This window comes from Aythya fuligula, chromosome 10 (assembly GCF_009819795.1).
Source record: "Aythya fuligula isolate bAytFul2 chromosome 10, bAytFul2.pri, whole genome shotgun sequence".
NCBI lineage: Eukaryota > Metazoa > Chordata > Aves > Anseriformes > Anatidae > Aythya > Aythya fuligula.
In genome coordinates this window covers 3,936,526-3,955,668 of record NC_045568.1, presented here as the reverse complement: position 1 = coordinate 3,955,668, position 19,143 = coordinate 3,936,526, and the positions used below count along the sequence as shown (strand labels likewise).

Below are 19,143 nucleotides of genomic sequence, written 5' to 3'. Positions count from 1 at the left end.
GAGAAGACATTCAATGACAAGAAGTCTTCTGTCTTTCATTTTGCTAAAAAATAATAGCCCTGAACATTGCCTGATTACAGGTCCAAAACAGGCTCATTTGACCTACCGAATTCAATTAGATTTGACATGCTGTTTCTTCAACAAATATTTAACCCTAGGAAAAGTCACCGTTTCACCTAATATCATCTGGAAGATTTTCTAATGTCTCCTCTGTGATTGCTCTTTATGATGCTTAAAAACTCTCAAATAATTGTTTCATTCATAGTTACAGAGCTGCATTTCTACCCCCTCATTTGGTAACTCCAAAATATTATTTCTTCCCAGATCTCTAAATTTAAAAGGACCCTTTACATTTACATGCACATACGTTTACTGCCAAATAAGTTTTTACAAAGACAGTTCTGTAAAAAAACCCAAACATTTTGAAGATCATGTTTGCAGTAGCATAAGAAATATGTGAACACAGAAGTTTCATAAAAGTGCATGGGATAAAGAGCAAAGTTGCAACATCTCTAAATTGCAGCTTTATTATTATTTTTGTAGTGCGTGTAAAAGAAGCCTAGAATATAACTAGCATAGAACTATTGTTTGAAATATAAAGAAGTGCAATCAGGGATTCCATACCAGGCTGCACCTCTCTGCTGCAGGCTTCAGAAAAGAGCACTGCTCACCAAATGCATACTAATGAGAGCCCATGCCACAGAAACTAACACACATGCTGTGTGTTTGAAAGTTTATGGTTCATGAGGCCATGGGACAACAGCAGGGGCCATATTGGTGGATATTAAATATCATAGTCTCATTTTATGGAAAATAACTAAACCCAAGAAAATATTCGTGTTTTTATAGCACATAACAACTTAAAATGATTCAACTGCTACATTTTCCAGTAAATGCCTGTTCAGTCAAGCTAAAGCTGTTCCTTTTCCCACCAAATGTGAAAATTCAACCACTTCTTACATCTATCCATTCCTTCCTCATCTTTCTCACCGACATCCTCCCACGGAAAAATAAAATAAATCACTAGAAGGAAAAGCATTGTAATAAAATCATCTGTTCTCACAAAGGTTTGTCTAGCCTGGAATCAAGACGGCAGCAATACCTGGTTCTGGGAATCTTAGCCCATAGAACAGTAAATCACAAATCAGCTACACAATGTTCTTAGTACAAGAAGATTTCAGAAGAGCAGAGGGAAGGGGGAAGCTGACATTGTTTCCTCTATTGTCCTACCACACAAAGAAACAGCACCAGTCAAACCGGGAGATAGAACAAAACCTCAGTCATGCTGAATGCTGTCCAGTGGAACTATGTTGAGCTGAAAACAAAGATGATATTATTCCATAGTGTTGGGATGTGTGTGTGTTTTAGGAAATGATAGTAATACACTTTCAGAAGATCATACACTGGAAAATAATGGAAAATTAACAACAGACAGAAAGCCTGTACTTTAAATAAGGGTAAACAAAGCAGTTCCCACTAATGTTTTGTCCACGCAAAGTAAAACTATGCAGTATGGAAAGATTCACATCCTCAATACCAAACACCTCAGAAAGGAGGACTTTCACCAAACTGCCAGTTTGAGAGAAAAGGATTTTGCCCCAACTTAATCAAAGGAAGTGTGTGACTTTGATGCACTCTTTAATGTGCAGCTATGACAATAAAACAAACAAGGTCCCCACTTGATGTGCAATGTTAACAGTACTAAGTACTTCTTCTAAACTGTGTGATCAAAGTAAAATCTCAGTCACTGCGATGACTCGTGTGATAGCAGTCTCTGAAGTCTGTACATGTGATTTTATGATAATGCTGAGCAATGAAAAAAGAGTAATATTTAGACACAATCAGTACTGCTCACTCAAAGCAGCATAAAACTACCAGGGAAGGTCAACTCTTTTCAGCACAAGGTTACAGAAATCTGAGAGAGATGGCTTGCCCAAGTGCATGCACAAACCCTCCATCTCCTCATGCTCTTCTGAGAAGAAATACTGTGTTTAAAGCTAGAACTGAATTTCAAGTTGGAAATCCTGGAAGAAAGAGAGCTATCCCCTCTTACAAACAGAAAAACAAACAACAAAAAACCACAAACACTTACTCAATGCCTTTACTAGCTATACATCATAAAATAAAATTATGTGATGTATAGTTGATGCAGACTGGAGGCTGTTTTTATTATTTCAAACCTAAAATTAACATCTATATTACTACAGTACCTGAGCGGATCAGTAGAGATGCTGCTTCCTGTTTCCAATGAGTTCCTGATAACAGTAAAAGAATAAAATTACAAGGTATTAAAACTAATAAAAACACTATGTCCATAAATGTCAAATTCTTAACAGCTTTACATTGGCTTCCTTTTTATTGATGTTTTAAAGTACATAGCATGACATTAAATATGGATGTAAAAAACCCAACCACATACAAAAAAATAAGAGCAGCTATTTCCTATATGTTATGAAAAGGGAATTACAGAAACATCTTTGCTCAACTAACCAAAATGTGATCAAATGTGAATGACAATACTTTGGCATATGAATGACTTACCAAGTTCTACTGTGTGCACCATAATATTAAATATTTCCAGAACCCGTCTTCTATTTTCGGTCCTGCACTGTGGGCACTAGCAATAAAATCTCAGCTCAATCCACCTATACCAGTGCAGAACCTTGGAATATACCAACAAAATATACAAGTACCTTCCTCAGGAAGGTCAGAAAACTGTGAAGACCACAGGCATTGCAAACATCCTTGGAGCTGTGAACTCGTTCCCCAGCAGGCACACCTGCATTACATTTGCTGGGATTTGTCCCTGAGCATACGCCTCCCTTCAGCAAACCATGAAGCTGATCCTTAATTCAGGTGTGTATGAAATTTCAAGATCCAAAAAGCACCCTCAGCAGAAGGCCTTCTAGCAAAGAGTAGCCACCGTACATAACCACATCATGATCACAGAGGACCAGCACAGTGCAGACTGCAGGGGCATGCTCGTGGCCACCTTGATTTCCTCCTCGGTACAGCTGCTAAGCAAAAACAACACAGCTGCATACAGCAGGAGGAGGAGGGCAAAACCCTCCTGTGAGAGCCATGTTAAGTTCTGTTCTTGCAGTTTGCCTTCTTGGTGGCTTTTCTCACACTGGGCATCAGATTTCCTACGTGTATTTACTAGCAGAACAGCCATCCTTTGAATTCTTTGGCTTCTCGTTCTCTACCCAAAAAGGCAACTCCAGAGTCTTCCAGAGGAATTATTGCAGCAGTTTAGTTAAGACACTGGGAGTACAGAGGTGACTACAACTACACTACTGTCTAAATAGCACAATTTAACATGAAGTGTGGTATTACTAATGAAAATTGCTCTCATTGTGCATGACTACAGCTTTATTATAAACACATATATGATGGAGTTACATTTTCAGGGTGAAATGAAAACTGTTTTTCCACAGGCTGTAATAAAATATTAGCCAAAGCCGCATAATGAATACAACATCGTCATGTTAGGAATAAATTTAAAAGGTTGTTTGTACTTACCCATTTATATCTCTTACACAAACTGCCATAAATTAACTTCTACTCATATAGTCATCAATGTGCGTGGTTATGGACACTCATAAAATTAGCATTAGAATCGCACAAAGTATACTTGCAGGGAGTATTTGTAAATCAATTGCAAACCCTTTATTTTAATGCCAAGATTACTGGTATGACTGCAAAAATAGGGAGGGCTGTGTGAGGGGAGGAGGCCACAAGCACAGCATCTGCAAGAATTAGCTGTCCGAGGATTGAAACAAACCATATTGTCCTAACAACCCCTAACTAAAGCACACGCGTAGCTTTCAAATACATTTTGAGGAACTTTTTCCACCCTGTAATTTGTTTGCTCTAGGTTCAAGATTTGTGAATAGTGATGAATTTTGAGGGGGTGGTTTACATATGTTGGCTTTGTGTCTCATTGTTAGCTTAACAATTGAAAAGGGTGAACTTAATTTACTTATAATTAAGTTTATTGCTTAATGCAGTCTTCTGTGGAAGTGCCAACCTGCTCACCAAGCCTGACATTTTTTCCTTGCCTTTAACACATTTAAAAATCTTCTCTTATCAGTTTTGGCCCTTGCCACTATAAAAAAAAATATCTGAGGGAGACTGTCTGGGTGCAGACAATACCCTGTGCATAACGAGGAGATGGTAATGAGACGCAAGGCACCGCTGATTAGCCTCTGCCCCAGCACAGCCTTGATTGTGCCTGGTGACATTGAGCACGCTGTGACCTCGGGGACTCCTTACACAATCGCAAGCAGCAGGATTACAGCTTCATTAAGGACACCTTGTTTTCTTTCCAAAGAAAGACCCCTAAGGTAGGGATCCCCAGTGACTGAAAGCTTGGAGATGCAGATGTTTCTAAACACACAAGAAGAAAGCACAGTTTCCACAGCAACAATACCCATCTTGGGGCTGCCCTGAAACAGGACTAAAAGGTCCCGCTCTTACCAAGACAATTTTTCAGAGCTTTCCCTGCCACTGCTCACAGCGGTTCGCTGTGCTGTTAGTAACAGTGTTTATACACTTGGTAACTGCAGTTAAAAAGCCCCGGCCACAAGAAGCCACAGATTTAATCAGTTTGGCAGCTGGCAACACGGAGCCACAGCAGCTGCCAATAAGCCCAGTGCCCAGAGAGCCCCACGGTGGTGGAAGGGCTGCAAAAGCTCCTGTGTAGGCGGTGGGCGGCCTGCGGGCACGTGGAGCCTCTGAGTCACTACGCTGCCACCGGGGAGCTAGGGAGGCTCCTGCAGGGGCACGGAGGCAGAAGACAGCCTGTGATGGTCACGTCCCCATGTTTGGGAATTCGCATCCTCATGCAACCCATTTCTTCAGTCAAATACAGACTGAAAGCAGCCCTCTGCAGGAAGGCTTATTGCTGGTCATCGCATGTGCAGATGAGATCTGCGAACAGCACCAAGCATGGGGCTACACAAGCTGGAGAGAAGCACAAAGAAGTCCCTACTGCAGAGCACGAAGGAGACCAAGGACCATGCCAAGGCTGGTTGGGTGCCCTGAAGCAGCTGTAGCCAAACTTTTTAACCTGGTCACCCACACCAACACACTCAACTTGCCTTGGTGGGAAGTCCCAGGAGCAGACTGGCAAAGGCTGAAGCAAAGTTTAATGACCAAGAAAACAGCCAGAAGAGGCAGGAGAAATTAGGTTTAAAATCTATTAAGACCTCTGGATTTCGTGGTACAAAAAGTTAGTTAATTCTCATCAAGTTTATAGAATAATCTTAGTGTAGTTACGTAACCACTCCCCCTTCTTTCTTTTCTTCTAAAAAAAAAAACAACACTATTTAAGTCTTTTGTTTTCTTCCAAACATTGTGCCAAAACACAAAGTAAATTTAAAACAAAAATAACCCCAAACCTGAACATAGCAGCACTATGCTACAGCAAACAAACTAATATCTCATTCTACACAAAGCAATTTCAGGATTGCCTGCTTAAGGAAAGCCCATAAAAAAAGAAAAATCTATTTTAGATTAAAAAAAATCTATTTTTTAGAAAAAATCTATTTCCAAAACAAGGTGGGTTGTTTTTTGGTCTTTTTTTTTTTTTTCTTCTTCAAATTAACTGGATATGAACAAAACATTGCACAGCTGTAAAGAAAAATACAGGAAGGTCTAACAATTCTATTTGTTCATTCCATAATGGGGTTCATTATGAATGGAGTTCAAAATTCAGGACATTTGTACTTCAGAAAAAAAAAAACCACACACAACAAAAAGCAGATGCTAAAGATAAAGCTATTAAAACATACTAGACTTGACTATATACATATGCACAATTTCCGCATTGTTCATATGCAAGAAATGAAATAAAAATAACTACATGTAACTGTAAAACTATGCCCAAGGAACTGGCTGAAAATTGTGCTGAAAGATGGCCACCAAACAGAAGAGAACATGCTGCAGAACAGTCTGCATTAGCAGGGAAGTGCTCCAAGCAGCCCTGCAGGCTGCCCTGCATCTTCAGTTTGTTTCCACGGAGTTTTCAGGGACCTTCTAGGTAAGGAGCTGAGGAAATCTGCACCAATGTCACAGGTGAGTCGGCTGAATGACATCTCTTCTTCGTGCAAGTTCTTGACATTTTAGAGGAAAGGCAGAGGAATCCTTGCATGAACTGTAACTAAACCTAGCACAGAAGGCTGTAATTTGCCTGAATTATTTGGAGCTAACAGAGTCAGCATGAAATTTGAAGAATGGGTGTAATTCTTGGTAGTAACAGTGTCTTTAAAGGACAAAAGTTCCATGAAATACAGATATGTACAACTCTTCAATTATAACCTTGCTTACAGCTTGTATCTATTTCAGTCAGCTAGCAAATAAAATAAAATAAAATAAAATAAAATAAAATCACAAAATACCTCACTTCTGCAGAACATTATGCAGGACAAAAAATGTTCCCAAAGAATCATTGGTCTAAAATTTAGACAAGTGTTTCCTTATGCAGTAGGCTTTAAATTTCCAAAGAGAGAAAGATTAAATAAATTCTAGCTGTGAATTCTGCCCTGGAGCACCAAACCAGGCCGCAGGCTGCAACATCTGTTATGAGCACTGTATATACGAGTTGCTTATGAAAGTCATGCAGTGAGCAAACAATTCCTAGCAACTGGGTATTTAGATCATATTGCAAAATGTTTTAGCAGGTTTAAGTGAGGCACAAGAATAGTTTCTTGGTACCTTGAGCAGTAAGTTCTGTGTTTTGTTTTGTCTCATTGTCTTCTTTTAATGATAAAAAAAGACTTGATTTTTCATAGGTATGAAATGACTCTGAGTGAAGGCTACCTCTGAAACTGCATCAGATGGATTTCCTGATGCCATATGGACATAGAGAAGTTGGAAAATGAATGCCTTGAAGAATCAATAATCTAAAGCCTAGCTTTCTTCAGCTCTGATAATAAACAAGGAGTGCTATTGATTGGGGAGACAGCATTAGAAAGACAGGCCTTCATTTAAGCTATTCTGTGTCTCAGTGTGCAACAGTGACAATGGAAATCATTACAGTATTTCTAAGAAAGATGTCAATGTGCCTGCAGCAGGTGCCAATGTGACAGAAGCACTTAGTAAATGTGCTCTTGCTGAGACCGGCTAAGCAGAATATAATCACTGCAACAGTCCTGCCCTGTGTCTGTGCTACACGTCTTCTGCAGAGTATTTGTTACATGATCTTGACTGAGTGCAAAGTTATATGGGGGTTCTTACCACGCTGAGCAGATAATTTTGTGACAGTCCCCACGCTGTGGCAACTCGATATGGCTGCGTCCATTTCCTGGGGTTCTGCGGGCAGTTTCCAGCCCTACAGGCTCAATTCTGCTGAGTAACGCTGCGTTCAGGCAGGAGCAGTCCTTCTCCATCACTGCAGATGGTTGCAACTACTTCATTCTCAGTTAACCAGAGGATTAATGAGACCACAGTACCACCTATCTTAATACTGGCAGAGACCACAAATAACTACACATCTTGATCAGGCATTGTGCAAAAAGCCAGAAAATTTTCCAGTTTGAGAGAAGTCAAGATGTTCTGGCATGAAAACGCACAATGGTGACAGATTAAATAGTTGTAGTTGAAAAACCCACAGCTTGGTCCCAAATAAAGATTGCTTAAATATATCATCTTTTGGCTGAGGAGTGAAATTCATCTGGAGCATCCCAATACAAAGATATGCTGTCTGCAAATGTCAGCTCAGATGGTGTGTATGGGGGAAAAAGACAGTTCTGAGCTCTACCAAACCTTTGGTGCTAGAAGCAGCATGGTATTGCATCCTTCTGACACTGAGGAAAGGAACACAGAATAACATTAAACATTTAAGACACTGCTATATATTGCTCAGTGAGTAATTGCTGCTTGTCACAGTTTCTCTGTACAAACTGGCAGCCCGCAGCAGAAAGGGAAACCTGACTGCAGCCCGATGATGTGAGACCTCACATCCTGTTACAAAGGAGGACCAAATCATCTGTATTCCAAAACACAGCTTCATTAAATAGGGACAGCTACCCTGCTTGAGGGCAGTCCGAAACCTAGCACTGCTGAACGCTTGGTGTCCCAGTCTCACTGCTCCCTTTAGTAGGGGAGGCCAACGTGGCTGACTATAACAGGCAGAAGGAAGGCAGCAAAAGGAGCACGGCAAAAGGAATGCCCTCCTGCAGAAGCAAAACTGGAAACCACAGTCCAGCCACTGCGTTAGTCACCAACCAAGCTACTGACAAAATCATCCCTTCGTATCCTGGGTTTTTAATTTCTATCAGTTCAGTCTAGGTAATTTGTAATGTTTTCCACCTTAGCCCCACAGATCTGTAGGAACACGTGTAGCAGGGAGGGTAATACAAGGCACAGGGCTGGAGACTTTTGTATGGAAAATTACCATGAGATAATTAAGCACCACACACAGTAGCCGACTTGATAATTGTATGCCAGTTTCAATGTGATCACGTTGTGCTCACTTTTCCTCATTAAAACTGACGGCATCTCACAAACACTGTATAATAGTCACTCTGGTGAGCACTGACAGGACTCCCAGAAATCTAGCTTGCCACCAACATGCTTTAGCTGCACCGTGAGCCACAGTCACCTCATTGAACGTGTGAAGTACCACACACTGCACCATGTCATGCATCTCCCTGCAATGCTGCAGTTCAGTACCATACACTCAGCTCTTTCCCCTTCTGCCTGCTCCCCTGCGTAGCTCAGTGACCTACAACCCTGCAAAGTTACTTAACACAGAGCTTAACCAAAACCAGTAATGAAGTAACATTTGCAGTAGTTTTCCCTTCCCACCTCTAGCTTCTGCTCAGCACATCATCTCAGCTTCCCTTTCATTAGCAGAGCCTGCCTTTGCCCAGAGATCTGCCAAATCATCAGGGAGAAGGCATTCCCTCAAACGTGCCGTGAGCTGAAGGGAGCAGGGGCTTGCAGTCCAGCATTCGTTTTTGTTACGCAGCCAAACAACTGGCCCTGAAGGAGCAAGCTGCAGGAAGCTCTGCTTTGAATATCATGGATCAGAAACTAATGAGGATAGTAGTTTCCTCCCAGAAATCAGAAGGAATCTGGTGGATGTATAGCTCGAAACCCTGTCATAATGTCTTTTCGGGATGGTGCATCATTTATCAGACACACAGCTGTGTCCTGCATTAATTACTGCAACACACGGGACCGGAGCAGCCGCCAAGAACCGAAGGCGGGCTGCTCTGACTGAATGCCTGCCCTGACCCCACACCCGCTTCAGAGCACTGCCAGAGAGGGGCCCAGGCCTGGCTGCTCCAACCCACTGCCTCCTCCTGCTGCTCTGAGAGGGCGAGGGGGAACGGCTTTACACCAAGAGAGAGGAGATTGGGATCAGGCGGTAGGAAAAAATTCTTCACTCTGAGGGCAGCGAGGCCCTGTCGCAGGCTGCCCTGAGGAGCTGTGGGTGCCCCATCCCTGGCAGTGCCCAAGGCCAGGCTGGATGGGGCTGGGGGCAGCCTGGGCTGGTGGGAGGGGGCCCTGCCCATGGCAGGGGTTTGGGCTGGGTGGGCTTTGGGGTCCCTTCCAACCCAAACCACTCTGTGACTGCTGAATCGCTCAGTCCTGGGGCAGATTCTGCTGTCTGCAAATGGGAATGTACCAACAGCAGACGCCAGCAGGACACCTGCAGTGCTTCTGGTAACTACATTTCCATTTGGATTTCACTCAGAAACCTGTCTCATGGTAGCATGTCTGAACCATGGATCGAAAGTAGAACAACCCAACTCCAGAGGCTTTGGCATAATTGCCTGGTAAGTAGGACAGAGCTAACAGTCTCTCCACTGATATTAGTCACCGGAACAGAATCCTACAGAAGTAGAAAATATGGTTCCATTAAATCTTTCTTTTGTATATGCAATTTCATAGTTTTACCGTAACTGGTACCATTTACCTATGAAAACATAGTATTCAGAAGAAGGACTAAGAATATTAAATAAAACCATTGACATTCTCACATCTAATGTACTGTTCTCATACACTGAGCTTCGGATATTTTAATGAATCATTTAGAGAAGAAAGTACTTAAATACACGTTTAATGCTGCTCCTAGAAATAGAAAGCTTTCCTCACTTGGGGCTTGAATGGCATAGCACATTCCTGAGTGGAGCTCTGCTGGGTCCAGGGGTTTTGCACAGCTCCTGGCTGGGAAGCTCGCATTCCCTGTGCTCAGAGGGCTGCTCGCTTTCCCAGATCTCTGACAGTTAAGGCTGGATTACAAGTCTAAGCAGACAATGATTGTTTAGAAAACCAACTGACAGATACTTTTGTTGGATCACTTCCAGACAACGCATGGCTGAGACCAAAAGGTTTGCCCCAAAGAAAGAAATGAATCAGGAGAGGGGAAAAAAAATCTTTAGGAAAACTCTGAACAAGCTTTCCTACTTGACATACTAGAGACTTAACTGAATTTAAACTGGGCTGTGTGCAAGCTATACGTGTGCTTCCTTCCATTTTTCCTCCTTCAGGATGCACCCATTTGCATCATAGGTTTCTATCATAATTTAGAGAACCTTCAGCACAGAAGCATACCTAAACACTCATTATTATGATGTATTTTCCAAACCGAAATATAATCATGGTATTGCAAACAGATTTTAAATCTGTAAGAAAAGTAATATCTAGGAAAAGAAGCCTTCTCAATGTCAACATAAAAGCCATGAGGAAACAGATTAAGAAGCTCAGCTAACTCTATTAATTTGGGATGACCGTGAAAAGGCAAAAGTCAATTTCTATAGAGGCAAAAAAAAAAAAAAAAAAATAGAATAAACCAGTTCGTGCTTACAGACAAGACTGGGGCCTGGCAATCTGCAAGGCTAAGAATGGGGTGACTTGGGGAAGCTTCCTTTTCAAGAAAGGCTCTAACTGGAATTTTGTAGTAACACATTGCACAGCAAAAGATGCTATTTGAAGAAGTAATTTTGAAACACTCCCCCCAGCTAGATTTGCTCCTGCAATAATATCTGAAGGTTAATGGCCCTGCCAGTTAAGCCTCTTCACCCCTATGCCTTTTTGGGTTTGAGTTCACCAACTGCGTATGTCTGGGACTTGGGGACCCCACTTGGGATGACTGCAGGCAGGTTTTCCAAAGGAGCTGCAAGTCTCCTAGCCCTGTATTCTGAGAAAATAACAACAACAAAATCTTTATCATGGAGCCATCCTCTTGACAATAAATAGTTAAGAGCATATTATCCATTGGGCATCTAATCAGCCTTGTTATTCAAGATGATATCTTGCCAGAGGAATTGCTTTCATATTAACATATCACAATGATGTGGGTTTGGGTTTGTTAGAAACAAACTCATTTGAATCACACTTATTCCCAGAGTTGCATGAAGATCAGATGTTTATTAACAAGCTTCACTACTATTTGCAGCTTAAATTTAGAACCATAAAAACAAAACCAACTGATACATGCAACATGGGAATAGAGGTTTTCCAAAGAAGGAAGAGATAGTGCATTGCTGATAGCAGCAGCCAGTTGTGCATCGTTCAATCTGAAGACATTAAAATTTCCAGATCTATGTTTAATCCCCTGTGAGGCAAAGGTCCAGGATGCTAATGTAATCTGAGACTGAAATGTTTGAAAACATCTTGTTCAGCAATATGGTGGAACAAACTTATACGACATTAAAGGTTCTCATTTGTGTCTACTGCGGTCAGAAGCACCTAACTTTCCCCTTTTTTTTCTGTGTTATCTGCAAAGAAAGCAATGCTTATGAGCATCATAAAACTGAAAATGCTTTAGCATTATGTGCAGGGCTTCTTAATTACTGTTAATTATGTTCTTAAAGTAACCAAGTTAGGCTCACTGCTATTCATTCTGTATGACTGCTTACTCACAGCATAAATAAAATGTTATCACAGGAAGAAAACACAGAACCCTCAGATACTTTCTGGACATGTCCTCACACTGGTACACATGCAGGTACCACAAAGGTCTAAGTTCTACAAGTATCCCTGCAAGGCATTTGAGATTGCATGAGTGAAAATAGCAGGAAACAAAGGCTGTTGAGGAAATGTAAAATGGATGTGTAATTTTAAACAAGTATTTGATCATCACATTTCCTGTTGCAAGCTATAGTGTTACTACTGTCCTCCTAAACAGCTACTAACACCTCTGCACAAGTGACGCAGTGCAGTTAAAAAAAACTCAAATATGAAGATAAACACATCAAATTGGCCCCATTACATTATAATCTGAGAGCTGAGAGTTATGACTTCATCCTTTAAAATACAGAGACCACTTCCGTTGGGTTATATCTCCTTTACGTGTACTTAGGAACTTTATGAGTGCAGGCAGTTCAAAGCGTAAGATCTGTTGGCATGGAGCAGAACATTGCTACACCGCAGGAGTGGTTCGGTGACAGCCTTTACTCCCTCTTTCATATTGGTTCATAGAATAAGAATTTGTTTTTCAACCTCACATCAGCAGCTTTTAATTCCCTGGTTCCGAATGAGTGCTCTGAGAGAAGCTTGCAGCTTCAGTATTTCCTGCGCCCTGCCACGTGCTGCAGGCACCTCCCTGTAGCTCACACACTGCACCTGCACACAGGGGTGTAGGAAAACAAAAGGCTTGCAGGGGAGCCTCCTTCCCTTGCACAGACCTGCAGGCAGCATGAGCCACGGTCTGCACTGCCAGGAGCTAATTTATCGTGTGTCATGACAAAGCTATTTGTTCCTATAGCTGGCCACAAACATTGACATTACAGTTTAAGAATTCATACGACTTTCAACCTACTTCAATATACTGTCTTGCAATCAATGATCATTTTTCTGCATGTCAGTGATTTTTTTTCCCTTGATTACCTAAGCATCTGACAAGCAGCAGCAGATTACAAAAAGATGCTATGGATCAGTGTGCCTGACCCTTTTGTTTCCCAGGAAATGTAACAGAATCACACAAGCTGTTAAGTGGATTCAAGGACCTACAATCAATGTGCTGTTTCCTTACTACTCAGTAAAGCTGCATCTATTTTATCCCTTTTATAATTTCTGAAAAGGAAAATTGACAGAGAAATCCATATCGGCAGACTCAGTAATTTAAATTGCAGTGCACTACTTTATCCGTCTGTCAGAGGTTATAATGATTATTTTATATATGGAAAACAACCTTTTTATCATTGCAAATACACAGTAAACATTTTAGTAATTCTGCTGCTGACGGCTAGAAATCTACTGATTTGAAAAGGGAATTACGTATTTTTTTTTTAAAAAGGATCATTGTTTTCTGGAAGAAAAGGCTTACAAACGTAAGTGAAATAACATGCAACCAGCAGACTACTACACAACCTGAAAAGAAGTACAACTGAAGCTACGTCAGCATGTTGGTGGCAGAACAAAAAGAAGGGTTAGCAGTGTGGACGCCTAGCTTTAGGAAGTTACACAAGTGCCAGAGTGTAAAAGCACCAGATTCTATATATCATGTTATAAAACCTGGTAAATAAAATAAATTGAATTTATTGTAATAATAATTTTCACTACCCTGGCTTTTTCATAATAAAAGGAGCCAGATGAAACCACAGCACGATGACTACATGCTTTGCACAACTTCAGAGTTCAAAGGAGATTGCCATATTCAGCCCAAGTTCCACATGGTATTTACAGTGGATCTGCTCGGGGTGCCTTTGTACCACCCGTGGGAACTAGAACAGTTTCAATGTAAACCAAGAAATCAGACTGTGCAATGCCAGATGCATCTGAGCAGGCCAAAAATTCTGGCTGCCAACTGGATGCAGCTGTGCATATTTGGAGGACAATCATACTTGGGAAACTGCTACCTACATGCAGTTACAACTGCTGTATGGGTACAGACACACACAGCGCTCTGAAATTCCTTCAAAAAAGCTCTCAACACACAAAGAACATGGGGGAAAAATGGCATGGTACCCGAAAAGAGAAAGCTTTAAATGAATCTTCCCCATTCTTCATTTTCATATGTATTACTCAAAGACTATTACACCACTTGCCTTTTCAGCACTAGGGATCAGATGAAACAAATGACTGGTGGAAATGTGCATCTGGCGTTTACGCTTACATGCCTGGCTAGAGCGACCACCACTTCACTACCAGCCTCTGCAGCAAAATTGTAAGCAAAGGGGTGACAGAGGAGGCATGCTACACAGGGACTAGTGGAAATTACCTCCCAAGCTTTCCTGTTCACAGTTAAGCTGCCCATGGACATCCTGAAGATGAACTAAGTTTTGTGGCTGAGACAAGTGCCTAATGAAACATGAAAGCAAAGCTTAGGATTCACAAAGCCTCATCTGTAGTGAAGTGCCAGGCTTCCTGCTGCGCCGCTTACACACCTAAGCCTTTGCATCAATCAATAACTCTTTGATCATCCTCAAGTCTTTCATGAAGAACGTGAAATGAGTTGACAGTGTATAATACTCAATTATTTTCAGTTTTATTTCAAAAAGCAATGCCTATTTTCTTGCCTTGAAGCACTGAAGTAATCTAAGCAAGCGGGTTTGTGGAGAGAACTACTACTGCTCACATCTTACCTGGAACCCAGTACCTACTGGCAGCACCGAATTAAGTATATTTTCATTGAACTGCACAAAATTGAAATGAAAATAGAATTGACAATAATGAAGATTGATTATAAAGCAGAAGGTATGTCTTTGGGCTTCATGAAAACTGAACGCATGTGGAGAGCACCTCAATTTAATGCTTTATCCTGGAGACGCAGCTCCCAAGGCCGGCTGAGAGCAGCAGGCACAGCTGAGGGCTCGCCCACTAACAAAGGACAAAGCCGAGTGAAATTGCTTTCACCAGACACCTCGTGGCCAATGAGCAAACAAACTTGTTTGTCAGAAACATCTGCTACATCTAGGAGATTGAGCAGGGGGCGAGTCACCCATTCTCTCCAGTGTCAGAAATACTTGTCACCTGATTAATAATACAGCTTGTAGGATTACAAAATAAAATTATTTAAGTAACATCACCTGACAAAGATTAATTAGCTGTACTACACCAGCCTCTGGCAAAGTCTTGTCATAAAATATCAATTACAACTAATTGAATTCTCCATAAAGATGAATTTAATTGAGGAAGAGAGCAAGATAGATTTCAATGCTATCCAGTTTGCAGGTGTGCCATGCTTCCAGTGATGGGCTACAAAACATTCAGAGGTGAATAAAGTGTGACATATTTTCTTTAGGAAAAATACTTACAATAATGGGTCACGGGTGGATTTTATGTATTTGCTCTATGAATGCATAAGCCAAAATCACTAAAGGCCAAAGAGCATACAATTAACATCAAAAAAGGAAAAAAAAAAAAAAAAAGAACCCTAATGGGTGTGGAAACAAAAGCACTTTCTTGAAACACTAGAAAATAGATTTTTCATGAAACCCCATATCCTGCGTAGAATTTTTCACTTGAATGTGGAAAATAAACATAACACTAGGAAGAAATAGTCTTTTGGTATCTGCAACTTCAGCTACCCAGCGCATTCAGCAAATACAGAGAATCTCTAAAGGAAACAGCAACACCCATGTTTTACAGCAACAACCAAGGCAACGCAGTAATTGCAGCTAAAGATTTCAGCTGAGCAAAACAGAGGAAGCCATGCTGCCCAGGATCTTTCAAACCTCCTACCCTTCTGTATTTGACCTAATCAGTCCTTAACAAGTACCCAAATCTTTACTCAGTAGGCAAACCAAAACTTATTAGCCGTACTCTCTTTCCTTCCAGCCCTATAATGTCATCCTTTTGTGAAAAAGCAAAATAATCACAACCAAAACCAAACAAAAACACACCAAAACCCAGTAGAATCCTTTCCCTGGGGACATCCCTCTCAGCCCCTCTAGATCTCTAAAGTCTCTTTTAAGGACCAGTAAATGAAGACAGTTCTGTACATTACAGGATGGAAACTGGATGGCAGCAGGACTGTGTCACCTAGTAGCTGAGAACAGGAGCCTGAATTTGGTCCAAAAAAATCTGGCCAGGCAAAAACGTGCTGAATTCCTTAGATGTTGCTTCTCCTTGTGGATTGATTCAATTAAATTGTGTCTCGTCTTTATATGTCCATTTTTGCCAGCTCACCAGAGCACGTAATACCCTGACCACAGCCAGGAACCAGCCCCTGCAAGCACCACGCTCGCTGCCAGGCATGTTCAGATACTCCTGCCCAGTGCCACGACCCCGTTCAGAAAGGAAGGCCAAAAAAGTGTCCTTCAGCAAGCTGGGGTAGGGGGCACAAAATCACAAATCACCTCACTTTCAGTGGAGTCACAAAGCCGGTACTGTTGCAGATGACTCAGACCTTCTGTGCAGCTGCACTGGCTTACAAATTCCCCCACCCAGCTCTGAGCAATTGCTGTGCACATTTTGTGAAGTTAGAGAAAATGTGAAACATACCTGCACGTAGAAGAGAAAAAGCCAAATGTCCTGTAAATATAAGTGTGGTACCCTGAACTGAATTGTTATAATTAATTGGGTAGAGGTAGAACAATGAAACTAGAATTTCTGCTGCCTTGACAATAGAAATCTCCTTCTAGTAGTTTTGAAATTTTCATGCTATCTTTAAAGATAGTAATTATCAATTCTTTTTCATTTGAAAACCTATTTGACAGCTTGATTAGTTTCTTGCCAAAATGTACTGAAGCCTCGGAGAAGTATCACTGTACGCTTGCCCTGCTCACATACTCCTTGCTATGTGACAGACATCTGGCAGTAGGACAGCCGGACCTTCCATCCTACCCCATACATTTACAGGTACACACACGCACCTTCCCTGGAACTCACCCTGTACTGCAGCTTGAGAAAGGGAAAGGTGGACCACGCTGCACAAGCAGACTCCACATATATACGGTAATAACCATAAAATATGTAAATAAAATTGACTGTAAAGCAAACTGGCATATATATCCTATTTGTAATTCCATGTGATCAAATACTCCTCCATCCCCAGCGTTAATAGCATTTAAAAGTAAATATAAATCAATATTGATGGCTTCCACCATTGTTTTTATCTACAGGTTCAAGTAATAAAATAGGCCATGTCTATAGTGATTTACTTGCTGAGAAAGCTTCGAAACAGATTGCATTGGAGCTCCCTCTAGCCACCATCTCAGGAACTGTTCAATTTTTGGAAAAAACGGAAATTTTTGTAACATTTACAATCCTGCCACCAACACAAAGATACCTTCAGATGTTTATGTAGATATTTTTGGTTATGCCTTTATTTTATTTTATTTTACTGAAAATTCTCTGCTGGGTTCATTGTTTATGGTGGAACAGGATTTAGTGCTGCAGATCAAAATGGTCAGTTTGGCAAATCAATATTATGCAATGGGAATGTCACCCTTTCACAATTACAAATGAGGAGGTTGCAGAAAGGACTAAGCCAAGTCACTGCCCCTTGACAAAGAGCACAGTGAGTCAGTCACCTTAAATGCTATTTTAATGCTGCTTCATTCTGAACAGCAGGTTACACTTCTTTCCTGGGCTCAGGGAGGTTTATGGCTAAGGAGCTTCCATAGCCATAAACTATCCATGATACTAATTAATTGTGAATCCTGAGTTACTTGAAATTGGAGCTGGTGCAATGGCTAAAGAAAAATTTTAAAAGCTTGCTTTGAGTCATGGTTAAGATCTACACTCTACAACATTTTCCAGGGGACTATTTCTTCTCCTCATGTTTTAAAATATTTTGCTTCAGCTAGTTATTTTTAATCCTACTTTGGGAGATGAGTCTTCAATTTGTCACAGCTGAGCTGCTCTCTGCTCCATCTAGTGGTGCATAAAAATCCCCGCCATTCAAGCACAAAGTGTCTGCACAAACTGCTCCGAGCTGCGTGAACGCCTTCCCGCAGCCACAGTTAGAGAGAGGAAGTGATGCATGGGCAGAAAATAACAGCAAGCCAGTAGCTGCTCTGCAATAACTGGTCTTACTCACCTATTTCAGGCAAAACCACCCTAAGAATATAAGAACTGAGTATGCTTGCAAGGGAGAAATCCATGCTGTAGAAGAAAACCAAAAAATCCTGATCCTAATAGGTGCAAGAGCCTAAAAGTGCTGAAGGAGAAATTTCCCAACTGAACTCCTCCAAAGCAGCAGTGTTCATGACCTTCAGGGTGGTGTATGAAACAATTTGGTCTATAAAAACATGAAAAATGTGATTTCTCCTCCACCTCCCATAGTGGAATGCACAAGACAGTCTTCACTATTCACAAAAGCAGCTGCAAAATCATCTAGGAATCAGGAGGAAATGGAAATTTTTCCACTGCTGCCTTTCTCTGTTTCATAATGATGTGCAGCATGTAGGTCAACTACTCTCAACTCAGGCAAACTAAAGAAGAATTCCTTCCAGGTTCCAGTGCTAAATCCTAAAATTCATAGCATGATTTATTTAGCCAGCCATGATTTATTTAAATCGGAAAATTTTTACTTGTGCATTTCTGACTTTCACTGCATGGGAGAAGGTCAGCTTCTTGATTTGCTGAATGTAGTGTAAATGCCATGATTTGAAGACACTATGGGTACCAACAATTGTTTCAAATGCTAGCAACTTATACTGATATTATCTTCCCTTAACTGGAAAACTACCAGATAGAAAAGAGCCAATGATAGCATCCTGTTACAGCTAATAATACTGATCAGTCTTTTGCTTCATTTTCACCGGAGCCATCATTAACTATAACCACATCCAAGGCAAAAGGGCTGGCACCAAGAGCTGGTGGCTTTAATTTTCATATTTAACAGTAGTCTTTCTTCTTTGTTTTCCCTTACACAAATATAGAAAAGATACTTATTAAAAGATGGGACAAATCCTACCCTATAGAAGAGAATAATTACAGTGCTTCTGTTCAGTACACCGAGTAGAGAGAGTTAATCACTGTTTACATTTGGGAGGGAGATAAGCAAGTCAAAATATCAGAAATTCCTACTGTTGCTATCTCTGGGTAGCAACTCTGAGAAAATCTTAATTATAGCAGTAAAAGGCTAAAAAAAAGTCAGCATCATTCAGACATCTGAGTGTTTTACCCTGCCCAATAAACATCAGAACACTTCCAATGACACATTAAACTATAGTAATCTACGATATTATTTCTGCATAGATAATTTGCACATTTTACAGTGGGAATGAAAGTACTTCA

The 19,143-nt window shown here is 41.0% G+C and overlaps 1 protein-coding gene across 7 annotated transcripts in view; it reads right to left on the bottom strand.

Annotated features, from left to right (window-relative positions):
• Positions 1-19,143, bottom strand: part of IQSEC1 (IQ motif and Sec7 domain ArfGEF 1) — a 345,052-nt gene that overhangs the window by 156,685 nt on the left and 169,224 nt on the right. For 5 of the 7 annotated variants that reach the window (XM_032194058.1, XM_032194048.1, XM_032194049.1 and 2 more), the window contains one exon: positions 2,211-2,255. The exons of the other annotated variants lie outside the window; for them this stretch is intronic. In XM_032194058.1, coding sequence (XP_032049949.1) covers positions 2,211-2,255 — 45 coding nt within the window. The remainder of the gene's footprint in view (positions 1-2,210; positions 2,256-19,143) is intronic. 7 annotated transcript variants of the gene reach the window in all.